The sequence below is a fragment of the Spermophilus citellus genome (genome assembly GCF_964194105.1).
Source record: "Spermophilus citellus genome assembly, chromosome: 9".
NCBI lineage: Eukaryota > Metazoa > Chordata > Mammalia > Rodentia > Sciuridae > Spermophilus > Spermophilus citellus.
The window spans coordinates 2,369,642-2,386,355 of record NC_138191.1 but is presented as its reverse complement, the minus strand read 5'-3'; the positions used below and the strand labels follow the sequence as shown (position 1 = coordinate 2,386,355).

The window sequence follows — 16,714 nt, the reverse complement described above, 5'->3', positions numbered from 1 at the left end:
AAAAGATATTGTGTCTCACACCCAATTTTTCTAGTCATTACTTTCTTCTATAAGTTTATAAATATTTTCTATTCATATACACTTTTAGTATGTATGAATGAATATCTGTATTTATTTGCATAAGCACATATATGGATTTTTTCATTATTCCCTCCAGAAACAAGTGAGAATGACCACATTAACTCACCGAACCCGTCGCACTGAAATAAGCAAGAACTTTGAAAAGAAGGTAGAAAGTGAGGAAGATACTAATCAAGAGAGGAGTCCAGAAAACGAAGATTCTGGAGACTCTAAGGATATTCGCCTCACCCTTATGGAAGAAGTATTGCTCCTGGGACTAAAAGATAAAGAGGTAATGCAGTTACATTTGCTAGGCTGTCTCAAAGATTGAAATATTAGAATGTACTAGGAAGTAATCTGATGAAATATTTTTATTAATGTTTTGACTAAATTGGTCTTAAAAATGAAATCAAATCATCTTGGAAATGGAGGAATTTAAGTTGGTGTCTGATATACTTGGAGAGTAAAATCGAGAAGCATGATTACTTGAAGTATAATTTAATTACAAAATTGTAGAGGATATAAGAAAGGATAATGCAGTGTTAAGTTTTGTACTTGTACTTTCCAAAGTCACTTTCATGGTGAAATAGTAACCTCTTATTAAAATAAGAAAGAGAACCCACACGTTCTTCTTTGTTGGGGGTGACCTCCTTGACCCTCCTTTTTTTTTTGACGGGGCAGTTTACCACTGTAGCTTTCCAGGTGGCTGGGATTACTGGTGTGTGCCACCATGCCCTGACTCTTTTTTTTTTTTTTTTTTTTTTCTAAAGAGAGACTGAGAGAGAGAGAGAGAGAGAGAATTTTTTTTTAATATTTATTTTTTAGTTCTCGGCGGACACAACATCTTTGTTGGTATGTGGTGCTGAGGATCGAACTCGGGCCGCACGCATGCCAGGCGAGCGCGCTACCGCTTGAGCCACATCCCCAGCCCGCAAAAATTCTTAAAAGACAAAAATGTGTGTTAATTATGCTATCTTACAGAAAAATAGGTGATGAGTTGGCTTTTTTTTTTTTTTTTTTTTCTTTTTTAGTACCATGGATTGAACCTCAGGAGCACTCTACTACTGAGCCATATCCTCTGCCTTATTTTGTATTTTATTTAGAGATAGGGTCTCACTGAGTTGCTGAGTGCCTCACTTTTGCTGAGCTGGTTTTGAACTCAAAATCCTCTTGCCTTAGCCCCCCAAGCCGCTAGAATTACAGGTTGCTCCACCACACTGGCTACCAGTAGGTTTTTTGTAGCAGAAATAGTTTACGTTCTCTTCTGTGGATTGTTAGAATTTAAATCAATAGTTGAAGGTTATTTTAATTTTAGAAATTAAAAAAAAAATTTCCTGGGCTGGGGATGTGGCTCAAGCGGTAGCGCGCTCGCTTCGCATGCTTGCTGCCCGGGTTCGATCCTCAGCACCACATACCAACAAAGATGTTGTGTCCGCTGAAAACTAAAAAATAAAATATTAAAATTCTCTCTCTCTCTCTCTCTCTCTCTCTCTCCTCTCTCACTCTCTCTTTAAAAAAAAAAAAAAATTCCTGGCTTTTTTTCTAGTAGTGTACATTATCCTCTATTTGTAATTTAACTTTTTACTATGTTTTCCCATCACTCTTCCCACATAAAGAAGCATATAGATGGGACTAGGGTTGTGGCTCAGTGGTAGCATGCTTGCCTAGCATGCATGAAGCACTAGGTTCCATTCTCAACACCACATACAAATAAACAAAATAAAGGTCCATCAACAACTAAAAAATATTTTTTAAAAATTAAAATATTAAAAATATTTTTTAAAAAGCATATAGATGTAATATTTTAAATATTTTTCCTTTGCAAGAAAATTTTGATAAAATATCACGAAAATTTATAAAAAAGTAAAATGTTACTTTACATAGAAAAATATTAAATTTGGCTTCGATAATTGTTCTTAACTAGAAAACGCTACACACATCTAGTAAAATCTCTTCTTTTTTATATTTCTTTTTTTATTTTATTTGTTCTTTTTATATATACATGACAGTAGAGTATATTTTGACACATTTACATTTATTTCATGACTTGGGAATACATTTGTTTCTTAGACTTTATGGTTTTTATTATTCATCATAGTGATTATTTAGCATATGGGTGATTTATTGTACAAAATGGGCGGATAATAATTAACCACCATTTAAATTGTTCTAATTTTACTTTTGTAGACAGTTGAAAAAATTATAGCTTCCATTTGGCTCAGCAAGCATAAGAGATGATAAATTCTTTTTTTTTTTTTTTTTTTCCATTTCGAGACAGGATCTCACTAAGTTGTTTAGGGCCTCATTAATTTCCTGAGGCTGGTCTTGAACTTGTGATCATCCTTTCTCAGTCCTGTGAGTTACTGTGATTACAGGCATGCATCACCACATCTGAAAAAAGGTGATAAATACTTACACTTAGATGAATAAGAGAGGTCAGACCTTCTGATTTATTTAAGTACTACTGGTTACAAAATGCTGGTTGCATAACTATACCTTTAGATATATTAAATTGATTTCCAATTCTAGTTATTTTCTACTCATCTCCCAAACTATTAGCCTATTTGCTTAGTTAATACTTAATGTAATTGAGGATACCCATTATGTGCTTATCATTATTCAAAATACTAAAGTAAATCTGGGGGTGGTAGCACACACCTGTAATCCCAGTGGCTTGGGAGGTTGAGGCAGAAGGATTGAAAGTTTGAGGTCCTAAGTAACTAAGCAAGACCCTGTCTTAAAATAAAAAACAAAAAGAGCTGGGCTCAGTGGTGCATACCTGTGATCCTAGTGACTCCGGAGGCTAGGGCAGGAGGATCACAAGTTCACCTCCAGCCTCAGCAATGGTGAGGTACTAAACAACTCAGTGAGACCCTGTCTCTAAATAAGATACAAGAAGAAAAAAAGGGGGTCTGGGGATGTGGCTTAGTGGTCAAGTGCCCCTGTACTTTAAAAAAAAAAAAAAAAAGCTGAGGATATAGTTCAGTGATAAAACACCCCTGAGTTCAATCCCCAGTACCAAAATAAATTTGAAAAATATATAATAGGCTGGGTTGTAGCTCAGCAGTAGAGTACTTGCCTGGCATGTATGAGGCACTGGGTTTGATCCTCAGCAGCATGTAAAAAAAAAAAAAAAGTAAATAAACAAAATAAAGGTGTTGTGTTCATCTACAACTAAAAAAAAAATTTAAAAATTTAATATAAGGTCCTTGCCCACAAGAAACTTGCTTCTAGCTAAAAAGACAAAAGATAATACTTTTTAAAGATAGGTAACTTAAATGTCCATCAACAGCAGAATGGATAGAAATAAGCAATACTAGGATTTGAACCCAGAGCCTCACACATGCTGGGCATGCACTCTACCACTGAGCTACATCCTCATCCCTTTTTAATTCTCATTTTTGACACACTGGGTTGCTGAGGCTGGCACTTGTGATTCTCCTGCCTCAGCCTCCAAAGTGGTTGGAAATACAGATGTGCACCACTGTGCCTGACCTATAAATTTGTTTTAATAGTGAATGAAAATGAACATTGTTACACAACATCTATGTCTCACACAATAAAGGAAACCGGACATAAGAGAATACATAGTGAATAATTCCATTTATATGAAATTCAAAATACTGTAATTTTTTGGCATTGTGTGTTTAGGTGGTAAAACTACAAAGAAAAGCAAGGAAAGGATGAATGTAGTTGTTAAGATAGTTGTTATTTTTGTGTGGGGAATGGGAGAAGGAAAAGGTTGTTAGAGATTAGAAAGGAACATGAGGGGAATTTCTAGATACTAATAGTTTTTTGTTTCTGCACCTAGAGTTAGTTTCATAGGCCTTCATTTAAATATAACTTTGAAGAATCTAACCTTTCAAGCATATTTAAAATTAGATATTATCTTGGTTTAATAACTGACCTCAGTCTAATAGATGAGAAAATATAATAGTTTCCTGACTAAAATAAAACAGATTTATTCCCATTGAAACCAGGAACCTATTTATTTATCATTGTTATTTTTGGTAAGAGTTTTTTTGGTTTGGTTTGGTTTTTTGGGTTTGTTTGTTTGTTTGTTTTTGGTACCAGGGATTAAACTCAGGGGCACACAACCACTGAGTCACATCCCCAGCCCTATTTTGTATTTTATTTAGAGACAGGTTCTCACTGAGTTGCTTAGCACCTCGATTTTTGCTGAGGCTGGCTTTGAACTCACAATGCTCCTGTCTCAGCCTCCCGAGCCACTGGGATTGGAGATGTGCGCCACTGCACCTGGCTTTTTTTTTTTTTTAGTTGCTCAAGACAATACAATGATCTTGACATATCATATATTTGATTCAAATGGGGTATGAATTATTATTTTTCCATGTGTACAGATTGCAGGATCACATTGATTATATACAGCCACATTTATACATACAGCCATACTAGTGTCTATTATATTCTGCTGCCCTTCCTATCCCCCCTCCCCTCCCCTCCCCTCACCTCTCTCTACCCAATCTACTGTGACACATTTCTCTCTCTTTTTTTTCCTTCCCCCTCATACCATCTTATATGTAATTTTGTATAACAATGAGGGTCTCCTTCCATCTTCCCTGTAATTCCCCTTCTCCCTCCCATTCCCTCCCAACTCTCGTCCTATTTAGTGGTAATCTTCTTCTCATGCTGTTCTTCCCTATCCCATTTTGAGTCACCCCCCTTATATCAAAGAAGACATTCAGCATTTGTTTTTTTAGGGATTGGCTAACTTCACTTAGCATAATCTGCTCTAATGCCATCCATTTCTCTGCAAATGCCATGATCTTGTTATTTTTTAGTGCTGAGTAATATTCCATTGTATATAAATGCCACATTTTTTTTATCCATTCATCTATTGAAGGGCATCTAGGTTGGTTCCACAGTCTAGCTATTATGAATTTGCACCTGGCTTTTTTTTTTTTTTTTTTTTTTTTTGTACCAAGGATTAAACCCAGAGGCACTTTACCACTGAGCCACACTGGCCCAGTCTTTTATTTATTTTAATTTTGAGACAGGGTATTGCTTAGTTTTGGTAAGAGTTTTAATATAAATATTATTGCCTCACAAGCAATGAATGCTTTAAATGATGTAACTTATGTAACTACTAGTAGAAATCCAATCCCCCCCCAAAAAAAAAAAAAACAGGGCTGGGGTTGTGGCTCAGTGGTACAGCGCTTGCCTCAAATGTGTGAGGCACTGGGTTTTATTCTTAGCACCACGTGTAGACAAATAAGTAAAGGTCCATCAATAACTAATAAAATATCTTAAAAAAAAAAAAACTAGCAGCAGAACAATATCAGTATCCAATGTCTCCTCTTATGCCCTTCCCTAATTACATGTTGCCCACCTTCTTATAGTTTGTATTTTATTTATTTACTTAAGTTACAGAGAGACACAATATCTTTATTTATTTATTTATTTTTATATGGTGCTTAGGATAGAACACAGTGCCTCACCTGTGCTAGGCAAGTGCTATACCACTGAGCTACAGCCCCAGCCCCTCCATGTAGTTTTTTTTTCTAATATTTTTTTAATTATCATTGAATCTTTTATTTATTTATATGTGATGTTGAGGATCAAACCCAGGGCCTCACACATGCCAAGCAAGTGCTCTACCACGAGCCTCCTCCACCTCCGTAGTTTTAATGTATGTGTGTGTGTCTCTGTGTGTGTGTAAGAATATATTTAGTTTTTTGCCTATTTTTTTTTTTTGAGAGAGTGAGAGAGGAGAGAGAGAGAGAGAGAGAGAGAGAGAGAATTTTTAATATTTATTTTTTAGTTCTTGGCAGACACAACATCTTTGTTGGTATGTGGTGCTGAGGATCGAACCCGGGTCGCACGCATGCCAGGCTAGCGCGCTACCGCTTGAGCCACATCCCCAGCCCTAGTTTTGCCTATTTTTAAACTTATATTATTGAGTTAATAATGTTATATATTCCTTTGGTCAATGGTGAGACTCACCCATATTGTAGTATATAATTTAATGTAATCTGGTTCATTGGGATACAGTGTTTCATTATATTAATATAATACTATTCATTTATTCTATGGGTTAATGGACACTCAGGAATCCATTATGAACACTACTGTTAATAATATCCTTGTACCTGTCACATTTTTTCAAACAATGCCACTATTCATATATAGAAAAAAATGATAAAACAGACTGAGTAAAACTTTTATGTTTAATTATAAAGTGTGTTAATGCTATGCTTTTTCAAGCTACTGACAATCCTCTATCAGCTATAGTCCATCATCATTTATTACAATGGGAGATTAGAAGTAAAAACTTTTAAACTGGTAAAAAAATTTCAGTGAACTAACCAAAACATTCTAAAAGTTACAATAAGTCAATATAGTTTTAATTATTGCCTATAGATGAAGAAATTGCTCCTCTTAAGTTGACTCAGTCCTAATGCATTTTATTAAAATTAAAGGATTAAAAGTTTAATTTAGGTCACTACCTGGTTTTACCTTTTAGTTTCCTGATTGCTCAATATGAATAATAAATCTTATGAGTAGTTATTTTCATTGTGACTGGGCAAATGTACCAGAAGGACTTGTTTGTCAGGTTTTTTTATTTAATATTTTGTGTTTAACAAACTATTGAAAAACAAAAAGAACGTTTGTTTTGTTCTTTGTTTTATCCAGCCATATAACTCCAAAGAATTATTTACTATATATATAAAAGGAAATAAACTGGGAGACTTAAATCTTATTTTGACAGTAGAAAAACATAATTTAAGCTATATAATTAAGAACCTCTCCCTGTTCTTCCCAACTCCAAGATACATACCGTTCTAAAATATCTGATACTAATATTAAGACAAAGCCACCCACTTAAATTTGGGCTCTGACTGTAACCACTGAGCCTTTAAACTTACTGAGCCTTTTCATCTCTCTTGTCTCCTTATTCATATTTTATGTTTTTGCACCATATCATGCTTAATCCTAGAAGGCAAGTATCATCCTCTCTTTATGGGAGTCAAAATAATATGATTCATTGGGCAATAATTTGTAAAATTTACATTAAAACTGACTGAGATTAACAAAGGACATGCTTGCAAAAGAGGTATTATGAATTTTTCTGTATTTCTTCCTGAGAGAGTTGTTTAGGGTTGTTAATTGTTTAGTGTGATCCCAAGAATTTCAACTCTTTGGGTAACTTCATATGGATTTTAAATTATGCCTCCTATTAACATAAAAGATTGTGCTCCACAGTACTGTTTGTTACAAGTTATTTTTTAAGTCTCAGTCATGTGTTTCTTGTTCAGATGTTTTAATACCCTAGCAAAGCTCACTCTTGGAAAGAGATTTGGGGATTCCATAAGATTTTAAGTGGCCATCAATAATGTGAGAAAGGGCTGGGGATGTGGCTCAAGCGGTAGCGCGCTCGCCTGGTATGCGTGCGGCCCGGGTTCGATCCTCAGCACCACATACCAACAAAGATGTTGTGTCTGCCGAGAACTAGAAATAAATATTGAAAATTCTCTCTCTCTCTCTCTCTCTCTCTCTCCTCTCTCACTCTCTCTTTAAAAAAAAAATAATAATAATGTGAGAAAAAAGGGGCTGGGGCTGTAGTTCAGTGGTAGAGTGCTTGCCTAGCATGCACGAGGCACTTGGTTCCATCCTCAGCTCCACATAAAAATAAACAAATAAAATAAAGGCATTCTATCCATCTATAACTACAATCAATCAATCAATCAATCAATAAAAACGTGAGAAAAAGGAAAAAAGCTGGGCATGGTGGCACATGCGTGTAATCCCACAACTAAGGAAGCTGAATCAGGAGGATTACAAGTTCAAGAACAGCCTCAGCAATTTAGTGAGGCCCTCAGCAATTTAGTGAGAATTTGTCTCAAAAAATAAAAAGGTAACTGAGATTATATTTTAGTGGTAGAGTGTTTACCTGGTATTCATGAGCCTCTGGGTTTGATCCACAGCACTGCCAAGTAAATAAATAAGACTGGGAATATAGCTCATTGGTAAAACACTCCTCCATTCAACCCGCAGTGCAAAAGAAAGAAAGGGAAAGGAAAAGAAAGTACATAGGAATGAAGGGAGGGAAGGGGAAAGTATTACAAACAATTCTGAATGATTGGGCTGGGGATGTGGCTCAAGCAGTAGCGCGCTCGCCTGGCATGCGTGCGGCCCGGGTTCGATCCTCAGCACCACATACCAACAAAGATGTTGTGTCCGCCGAGAACTAAAAAATAAATATTAAAAAATTTAAAAAAAAAAAATTCTGAATGATTTTTTTTTTTTAGTTTTATTTTTACATCTAATATTCCATACTGTTACTTTGGATATTAAGAAGGTAGTAATATGAAATTTCTGTACATTATTTTCTCCTTTCTTCATATTAGATATTTTGATCATAAAGGGCAACAGGACCAAGTAAGTAAGAAGTTTAAGTAACCCAATTTGAAAAATGAAAAATGTTTAGAGGCAGTAAATAATTTAAATTATAACTACATCTTCAGAAGGATTAGTATAGAAATAAGTCATTTTTTAAATAACTTTATTTTACTTGCTAAGGATCAAACCCAGGCCGGCCTGCACGCATGTCAGGCGAGCACGCTACTGCTTGAGCCACATCCCCAGCCCTATTCATCTTTTTTTTTTTTTAAAGAGAGAGTGAGAGAGGGGAGAGAGAGAGAGAGAGAGAGAGAGAGAGAGAGAGAGAGAGAATTTTTAATATTTATTTTTTAGTTTTTGGCGGACACAACATCTTTGTTGGTATGTGGTGCTGAGGATCGAACCTGGGCCGCACGCATGCCAGGCGAGCGCGCTACCGCTTGAGCCACATCCCCAGCCCCCTATTCATTTTTATTTTCAGTTCACTTTAGCCATAAATTAGAACTCATGGCATATATTATTCTCTTTATGGAATGAGGAAGAAACTAAATAGAGATAATATAGGTAGATAGGTATCTCTCGCTTTTTTTTTTTTTTTTAATGATGCTGAGGATTAAACCCAGGGCCAAAGGCTTCAAACATCCTAGGCAAATGCTGTACCACTGAGCTACATCCTCAACCCTTTTTTCTTGTATGTTAAGCTTAAGACCAAATGAGGGCCTGGATTTGTGACTCATTGGTAGAGCACTTGCCTGGCACATGAAGGCACTGGGTTCGATCCTCAGTACCACATAAAGATTTTTTTAAAAAAGTATTGTGTCCACCTACAGTACACACACACACACACACACACACGTTTTTAAAAAATCATCTTTACCAAAAAAAAAAAAAAAGACCAAATGAATAAGTAGTCCTCTTCTAGATTTTTCTGTGAGAGTATGATTATAATAACTGGTTAGATCTGAATACCACAGGTGGGTGGCTTAAACAACAGAAAATAATTTTCTTACAGTTCTTGAAGTTAGAAATCCAAGATCAAAGATGACAGTTTGGTTCTTCTAAGGTCTCTCTCCTTGCCTTATAGACGTTTAGTGCTGTGTGCCTGCATCCCTAATCTTTCTGTGTGTTCAAATTTCTGCCCCTGTGAGGACACCAGTCCTATTGGATTAAGGCCCACTTTAATAACTCATTTTAATTTAAAACATTTTTTTTAAGTACCAGGGTTTGAATGGGGCTTTACAACTGAGCCACATCCCTAACCCTGTTTATATATATATATATATATATATATATATTTTTTTTTTTTTTTTTTTTTTTTTTTTTAATTTTGAAGACAGGGTCCTACAAAGTTACTTAGGACCTCACTAAATTGCTGAGGCTGGCTTTGAACTCAAAATTCTCCTGCCTCAGCTTTCCAAGGTGCTGGGATTATAGGCGTGTGAATGGCCACCTGGCCTTAATCACCCTTTCTCAGGCCCTGTTTCCAGATAGTCATATTCTGAAGTACTAGAGGTTACAGCTTCAACAAATGAAATTTGAGGAGATATAGTTCATCCTATAACAAAGATTTATAAAGATTTTGGAAATAATTGTATAATAACTTATAGCCATCTGGAGTGCAGTTCACCCTCAGAAAATGTCATTAAAATTGTTTAATGATACCAGGCATGGTAGTGCACACTTGTAATCCCAGCTACTCAGGAGGCTGAAGCAGAGGATCACAAGTTTGAGGCCAATCTGGGGAACTTAGCAAGACCATCTCAAAATAAAAAATAGTGAAGGTGAAGTTGTAGCTCAGTGGTAGAGCCCTTGCTTAGCATGGGTGAAGCATTGGGTTCGATCCTCAGCATCACATAAAATAAATAAATAAAATAAAGATATTGTGTCCACAGCCACATCAATGTTTATAGCAGCACAATTCACAATAGCTAGAATGTGGAACCAACCTAGATGCCCTTCAATAGATGAATGGATTAAAAAAATGTGGCATTTATACACAATGGAATATTACTCAGCACTAAAAAAATAACAAGATCATGGCATTTGCAGGCAAATGGATGGCATTAGAGCAGATTATGCTAAGTGAAGTTAGCCAATCCCTAAAAAAAAATGCCGAATATCTTCTCTGATATAAGGGGGGTGACTCAAAATGGGATAGGGAAGAACAGCATGAGAAGAAGACTACCACTAAATAGGGAAGAGAGTTGGGAGGGAAAAAGAGGGAGAAGGGGAGTTGCACGGAAGATGGAAGGAGAACCTCATTATTATACAGAATACATATATGATGTTGTAATGAGAAAAAGAAAAAAAAGTGTGTCACATTAGATTGGATAGAGAGAAAGGATAGGAGAGGAGGAGGGGAGGAGTAAGGAGGATAGGAAGGGCAGCAGAATAGAATTGACAATATGATTGATGTATGTACATTCCATGTATGTATTATATGTCAAAATTCATTCTGCTGTCGTGTAAGACTAAAAATAAAGAAAGAAAAAAAAGTGAAAAAAAAAGATATTGTGTCCATCTATAACTTAAAAAAAAATAATTTAAAAAAGTGCTATAAGAACACAGGAGAGGAAGAAATTCCTCAATAGTTGTCCAAAAGGTTCAAAGTGAGAATAGCAAATAGAAAAAAATAATGAATCATAGGGTTTGAGGTTACAAAGGTAGTAATTAATTGGTAGCCTATCCTCTCCCTTTTGGGAGTTGCATTTTTACTTCTGTTTAAAATTTTGCCTAAGAGTATCTTTGTTACTTTTTATTATTTTTAAAGTAGAATATGTTTAAGAAATGTAGACAGATCTATTATATACACGAACATTTACTGGAGTGATAGAAATGTCCTGATAAGGTATAAATAACATGAATATCTGCATTTGCCAAAATGGATTGAATTTAACAACTGTGCATTTCACTCTGTAAATTATATATATCTGTTTTGTAAAGATGTAAAGAATAAAATAAAAATTACCCATAATCTTATGACTCAAAGATAACTACTGTTAAAATTGTAGTATATATCCTTAGAGATTTTTTTGTTTGTAAATTAATAATTACAAAAAATTGATCATACCAGGCAAATTATTTTGCAGTTCTTTTTTCATTTAAGGTAATGTGGAGGCCAGGCACAGACCTGTATTCTTAGCAGCTTGGGAGACTGAGGCAGAAGGATCATGAGTTCAAAGCCATCCTCAGCAACTTAGCAAGGCACTAAGCAATTTAGCAAGGCCCTATCTCAAAATAAAAAATAAAAAGGGCTGGGAATATAGCACCCCTGCATTCAATCCCTGGTAACCCAAAAGTAAAAATAAATAATGTAGACATCTTTCATATCAATAATATAAACATACCCCACATTTTAATGGTTTCACAGGATTCTGTTAAATAAATTTTTGTTGTTGTTTTGGGGTACTAGAGATTGAACTCAGGGGCACTCTGAGCTACATCCCCAGACCTTTTTATTTTTTATAAATAAATAGCTCAGGCTATCCTCAAACTTGACATACTCCTGCTTCAGCCTCCTGAGTAGCTGGGATTAGAGATATGAGTCACTGCACCCAGCCCATTACTTTTTTTTTTTTAATATTTTTAGTTGTAGATGGACACAATACCTTTATTTTGTTTATTTAGTTTTATGTGGTTCTGGGGATTGAGCCCAGGGCCTTACATATGCTAGGCAAGCGCTCCACCACTCAGCCCCAGCCCCAGCCCCAGCCCCAACCCCAGGCAGTTACTTTTAAGGCCAAACTACAGCCTCCTTGAAGGCAGGACAGTGTTTTCCTGGCTCCCTAGCCCCACCTTATTTATCTGTCCTTATCTTTTATATTCCTGCCACATTACCTACCCCCCTGGTTTGTTTTACTTTAAATTGTGCATTTCTTTACAAAGTTCATCACAAATCCAGTACTTTCTTAGAATTCCCTTTCATTTATCTTGCCGCTAGATGATGCTTGGTTACCACCTTTTATTTTCTAGTTTTCTATATTGGTCTATCATAATTATGCACAAAAATGGGATTCATTGTTCCATATTTATATATGCACACAGTGTAATGGTATATTTATTTTGGTGGTGGGATTGTAAATTAGTAATCCCACCAACAGTGTAATTATACTGTTTTATTGTGTGCATGTATAATTTGGTTAGTTTCATTTCCTGGCACCTCTTCTCTCCTACTCTTCTCCACTCCACCTGATTCACTTCTACATTCATTAGCCTTTTTTCTCTCTAGCTTTCACATGTGAGAGAAAACATACAACCTTTGACTTCCAGCATGATATTCTTCAGTTTTTTCCTTTTACCAGCAATTGACATAATTTCATCTTTATGGATAAATAAAAATCTTAGTATAAATACTACATTTGCTCTCTCTATTCATCTGTTGATGGACATCTAGGCCAGTTCCATAATTTAGCAATAGTGAATTGTGCTGCTATAAACATGAGTATATGTAATATTCCTATATTATGCTGACTAATTCTTTAGGATGAATACTGGGGAATATTATATAGCTGGGTCATATGGTGGTGTTGTTGGACCTCCTTACCGATTGTCATAGTGGTTGTACTAATTCACAATCCCACCAACAATGTAAAAAATGTTCCTTTTTCCCTGCATCCTCTACAGGGTTTATTATATTTGTTTTCTTGATGGCTGTCATTCTAACTGGAGTGGGATGAAATCTCAGTGTAGTTTTGATTTGCATTTCCCTAATTGCTAAAGACATTGGAATTTTTAAATACATCTGCCTGTCATTTATATTTGTTCTTTTGAGAAGTGTCTGTTTAGTTAATTTGCTCATCTATAGATTGTATTACTTGCTTTTTTGGGTAGTAAATTTTTTGAGTTCTTTAGATATTCTGGATGTTAATCCTCTCTCAGAAGAGTAGCTAACAAAGATATTCTCCCATTCTATAGGTTCTCCACCTTCTTGTTTCTTTTGCTGTGCAGAAGCTTTTTTATTTATTGCCATACCTTGTATTAATTCTTGGTATTATTTCCTAAGTTTTAGTAGTTCTATTGAAGAATTCATTGCCTGCACCTATATGTTGGAGTGTTGGCCCTATGTTTTCTTGAGGCAATGGCCAAGTTTCTGGTCTAATTCCAAAGTCTTTGATCCATTTTGAGTTGACTTTTGTGCAGAGTGAGAGATAGAGATATAGTTTCATTCTTCTCCATATAGATATTCAGTTTTCCCATCACAAGTTGTTAAAAAAGTCTTTCTTGTCTCCAACATATTTTTTTTTTTTTTGTATGTGTGTGTGTGTACTAGGGATTGAACTCAGGTGCATTCAACCACCACAGTGCCACATCTGCAGTCCTATTTTGTATTTTATTTGGAGACAGGGTCTCACTAAGTTGCTTTGCATGTCACTAATTTGCTGAGGCTGGCTTTGAACTCACAATCCTCCTGCCTCAGTCTCCTGAGCTACTGGGATGACAGGTGTCCGCCACCATACCCAGTTCCAACATATGTTTTTTAGCAAGGATCAGATGACCGTATATCTCTGGATTTGTCTCTGTGTCGTCTATTACATTGGTTTATGTGTCTGTTTTTATGCCAATACCATGCAGGTTTTATTGTTGTTCTTGTTTTTGTCTTCTTTTGTTACTGGGTATTGGACCCAGGGGCACTTAACCACTGAGCCACATCCACAGCCCTTTTTGTTTTTTATTTTGAGACAGGATCTCACTAAGTTTCTTAGGCCCACACTAAGTTGCTGAGGCTAGCTTTGAACTTCTGATCATCATGTCTCAGCCTCCTGAGCCACAGGAATCCCAGGCATGTGCCACAGCTCCTGGCACCATGCAGTTTTTTTTTTTAACTCTAGGTCAGTAATTAATTTGAAGCCAAGAATTATGATGCCTCTGACATTGCTTTTTTGACTTAGAATTGCTTTGGCTATCTTCCAAATGAATTTTAGGACTTTTTTCCTTCTTTTTTTTTTTTTTTTTTTGTAGTTCTATAAAAAATATCTTTAGTATATTGATAGGGATTGTACTGAATCTGTATATTGTTTTTTTAATATGTTTTAGTTGTTGATAGACCTTTATTTTATTTACTTGGTTCAATTCTCAGCACCACTTATATAAATAAGTCCAGTGCCCCACATGTGGTAGGCAAGCACTCTACCACTGAGCCACAACTCCAGCCCTGAATCTGTATATTGTTTTTGTTAATATGGCTCTTTTTAATAATATTAATTCTGCCTATCCATGAACATGGGAGGTCTTTCCATCTTCTAATGTCTTCTTTTATTTCTTTCTTCAGTGTTCTATAATTTCTTTTTATTTTATTTTATTTTTTTAGTTGTAGATGGACACAATAACTTCATTTAATTAATTAATTTTTATTTTTTTATTTTTTATGTGGTGCTGAGGGCTGAGCGCACATCAAACCCAGTGCCTCACACATGTGAGACAAGTACTCTACCACTGAGCCACCACCCCAGTGCTGAGGATAGAACCCAGTGCCTTATGCATTCTGGGCAAGTGCTCTACCACTAAGCTACAACCTCAGGCCCAGTGTTCTCTAATTTCATAGTAGAGGTCTTTTACCTCCATGGTTAGATTTAGTCCTCTGCTTTTTTTTTTCCCCCTTATTTCTTTTTCAGTATAGGTATATAAGAAAGGTATTGATTTTTGTAAGTTGGTTTCGTATCCTATAAAACATTATTCCTATTTAATAGAGATAATATGGATTTTATAATACTGTTATAAGAATTAAATTAACTAATTATATAAAATTTTAAGCTCAGAACCTGTAAATATAAATGGTCAATATATAGTAACTACTATTATTATTTTATTGTTGTTAAAACTCTGTCAGGCTTGGCTCTCAAATGGTAATTTTCTTGTGCTCAAAGAGACCTTAGTTAGGGGGCTATGGTTGTAGCTTAATGGCAGAGCACTTGCCTAGCATGTGTGAGGCACTGGGTTTGATCCTCAGCACCACATAAAAATAAATAAATAAAAAGAGATTTTTATTTTAAAAAGAGAGAGAGATGTTATTTGGATGCTCAGCATAAAACCCTCTTCTGTTCTTTAGAATAAACATCTAGGGCTGGGGTTGTGGCTCAGTGGTAGAGCGCTCGTCTAGTATGTGCGAGGCCCTGGGTTCAATCCTCAGCACCACATAAAAATAAATAAACAAAATAAAGGTGTTGTGTGCAACTAATAAATAAATAAAATAAACATCTATAAGGTAGCCTTAAGTCTTTAAAACACTGGTTTCCAATTTGCTAGACTTAAAAAATGATCACTTGAATTAGCTCTTAAAATTGAGCAACAAGTAGACTAATATTACTATCAGAACACAAGTGTCCTAAAAAATCTATTTTCTGGAAGAGAGCTCATAATTTACTATTCTTTTTTTTTATTTTTATTTTTTTTATTTTTATTGGTTGTTCAAAACATTACATAGTTCTTGATATATCATATTTCACACTTTGATTCAAGTGGGTTATGAACTCCCATTTTTACCCCGTATACAGATTGCAGAGTCACATCAGTTACACTTACATTGATTTACATATTGACATACTCATGTCTGTTGTATTCAGCTGCCTTTCCTATCCTCTACTATCCCCCCTCCCCTCCCCTCCCCTCCCCTCTTCTCTCTCTACCCCCTCTACTGTAATTCATTTCTCCCCCTTGTATTATTTTTCCCTTTCCCCTCACTTCCTCCTGTATGTAATCTTGTATAACCCTAAGGGTCTCCTTCCATTTCCAAGCAATTTCCCTTCTCTCTCCCTGTCCCTCCCACCTCTCATCCCTGTTTAATGTTATTCATCTTCTCATGCTCTTCTTCCCTACTCTGTTCTTAGTTACTCTCCTTATATCAAAGAAGACATTTGGCATTTGTTTTTTAGGGATTGGCTAGCTTCACTTAGCATAATCTGCTCTAATGCCATCCATTTCCCTCCAAATTCTATAATTTTGTCATTTCTTAATGCAGAGTAATACTCCATGCTAATCTTCTCTGTATCGTTCCAATTTTAGTATATGTGCTGCCGAAGCGAGCACTTACTATTCTTATTATTCTTTGATTTTTATGTTTCGGTTTACATAGAATGAAAAAAAAAGGTAAATAAGATGATTCACAGTTTTCTTACTTGGATTGCATACTATACCTCAAAAGAATGCTTAATTTACTTGATGATATAATCTGGGAATAGAAATCCCATATCTGAATTAGTTGTACATGACTGTTAGAAAATTCAGGGGCTGGGGATATAGGTCAGTTTTGGTAGAGTGCTTGCCTCACATGCCCTGGGTTCAGTTCCCAGCACCACAA

At 35.6% G+C, this 16,714-nt stretch overlaps 1 protein-coding gene across 2 annotated transcripts in view; it reads left to right on the top strand.

Annotated features, from left to right (window-relative positions):
- Positions 1-16,714, top strand: part of GOLPH3L (golgi phosphoprotein 3 like) — a 45,958-nt gene that overhangs the window by 1,860 nt on the left and 27,384 nt on the right. For both annotated transcript variants that reach the window (XM_081307072.1, XM_081307071.1), the window contains one exon: positions 158-352. In XM_081307072.1, coding sequence (XP_081163198.1) covers positions 170-352 — 183 coding nt within the window. In that variant the 5' untranslated portion in view covers positions 158-169. The remainder of the gene's footprint in view (positions 1-157; positions 353-16,714) is intronic.